The sequence below is a fragment of the Hordeum vulgare genome, chromosome 4H (assembly GCF_904849725.1).
Source record: "Hordeum vulgare subsp. vulgare chromosome 4H, MorexV3_pseudomolecules_assembly, whole genome shotgun sequence".
Lineage (NCBI taxonomy): Eukaryota > Viridiplantae > Streptophyta > Magnoliopsida > Poales > Poaceae > Hordeum > Hordeum vulgare.
In genome coordinates, this window is record NC_058521.1 from 63,150,411 (window position 1) to 63,152,374 (window position 1,964).

Below are 1,964 nucleotides of genomic sequence, written 5' to 3' on the forward strand. Positions count from 1 at the left end.
AGCTAAACCTATCTATCTATATTTGTCTTGGTGTTATTTAAGTTGTATGTTGTGGGCTTTGGTTGGCCCGAATTATCTATATTTATTATACAAAGTTTTACAGTGGTTGGGCTTTTTCCGGAACCGTTTTAATCTATGGCATTTTACTCATAGGAAAAAATTGTCTCAAAAAAAAAGGTCATAGGAAAAAAATCACGCGCCGCCCCTCTCATCCAATGCAGAACCATGAAAACCATGAAACTTCCACCTACTTGCTTAAATTTCAAAATTGTCATGGGTTTTAGGTGTCAAACAATGGAAGTGTGCCATGTAATACTTAAATTATTTTCTGTATTCCAAGTTCCAAAAATTTCATGGGTACTAGGTGTGAAACAAATGAAGTGTGCCAAGTTTTTACATTTATTTTGAATTTTCAGTGCTTTATCTCTCTTTCGGTTGAGAAAAAGAAATTCCATATAATCCATTCACGTACAACATGTAGTCCACTGCCATGGTTGTAGTTATTATTAGTCAAAAAGAAAATATCAACAAAAGAAATAAAACTTAAATGGCATTAACGCTCAAAGCCGGTTTGGCGGTCCAATCATAGGTCCAATCATAAAGCACTGTCGCCTCGTCCATTGCTAAACCGCCGCCGCACGTTCCTCTATCACTTTCCTATTAGAAAACCACCCCTCCTCCTTCCTCTTATCCGTTCTAGGAAACCCTCGCTCCTTCCGTGCTCCGCTCCTTCCTCTCCTCCGGCCATTCCAGAAAACCCTCGCTCCTTCCTCTTATCCATTCCACACCCACTGTCTCTCATCTCCTCGGCCAAAGGCACCACCTCTCCTCTCCTCACCCCCCGCTAGAAGCATATCCATGGCGGCGCTGCACGACAGAATCGCGACCATCGTCGGCGGCGACCAGGCGAAGATAGCCAGGTTGAGAGAGATTCTTTCCTGGTTTGACAACGACTGGGAGGTGTCGGTGTCGATGAAGGAAATGGTCGGGTTAGGGGCGATTCTAGCATACAAGCAATGAGGGCAGCCGCCCCACCCAATTTTTTATGTCTTTGTTATTTTCCAAGATAAGTAGTCATTTGCCCCCACTTAGGAAATACATTTTTTTCATTTAACATATATTTTTCCTCTCTAAAAATTGATCTTGGGTTCGCCCCTCAGGTATCTTAGAGATAGCGAGAGGGATGAGATCCATTCCCGAGATGGAGTCCCGCGGGAGTCCGTCAAGTCCATCGAGTATCTCCTCACGGCGATGGAGCAGACGGACTCGGAGGAGCGGAGGGTCAGGTGCAGGTGGTGGGTATACAGATCCAGGATCGAGCATCTAGAGGATGATCCCACGATCACATGTGCGGTGCCATTCGTGAGGGTGTTGTTCCAGGTGGTGCCACCGAAGTGGACGCGCATCATACGCAACAAGAGGCCATTCCCGCGCGCGACGACGCTTGCCCACCATTCTCCACGGTTCCCTCGACGATCTCTTCGTCTCAATGGTGGCGGTGGCGTTCAGGGTAAGCTTCGAATTCAGGTTGTAGTGCAGTTTAACCTTTCAATTCGGTGCAGTTTAGCCTTTTCAGTGCTAGTAAATCCATGGAACACATCATTTAACCTGTACATTAAATCATAACGTGAATTAAATGGAGTAATGTTTGATAAGGCGAGGGTGTTTGATCCCACTGTTCCATGTTTTCAATTGAGCATTATAATTATACTAGTCATATGAACCCGTGTTTTCAATTACTTCCTAAATTGTAGCAGTAATTTTGCATGCTACCTAATTCATATTAATTCAACATTTAGTTTTCTCAACTTGGTATTCAAATTGTAATGTGTGTGTGTGCTTGTGACGGATTACCATATTGTGAGATTTCAAACACACTCATATGCACACTATCAAATGGACACATCATTTAAGTGTACATTATATCAGTAGGAGCATTATATGAAGTTTGATCCGTTTTCGGT

General features: G+C 43.5%; 1 protein-coding gene across 1 annotated transcript; it reads left to right on the forward strand.

Annotated features, from left to right (window-relative positions):
- Positions 1-858: 858 nt before the first annotated feature.
- Positions 859-1,567, forward strand: LOC123450270. The gene is made up of 3 exons (XM_045127610.1): positions 859-989; positions 1,161-1,510; positions 1,563-1,567. Exons 1-3 carry the CDS (start codon positions 859-861, stop codon positions 1,565-1,567), a joined length of 486 nt encoding a protein of 161 aa, XP_044983545.1.
- Positions 1,568-1,964: the final 397 nt, after the last annotated feature.

Excerpts from the sequence above, each read along its gene's own strand:
- LOC123450270 (XM_045127610.1), top strand. The coding sequence starts at position 859 with ATGGCGGCGCTGCACGACAGAATCGCGACCATCGTCGGCGGCGACCAG. Across the intron at positions 990-1,160 it reads TCGATGAAGGAAATGGTCGG|GTATCTTAGAGATAGCGAGA; the intron begins GTTAGGGGCGAT and ends TTCGCCCCTCAG.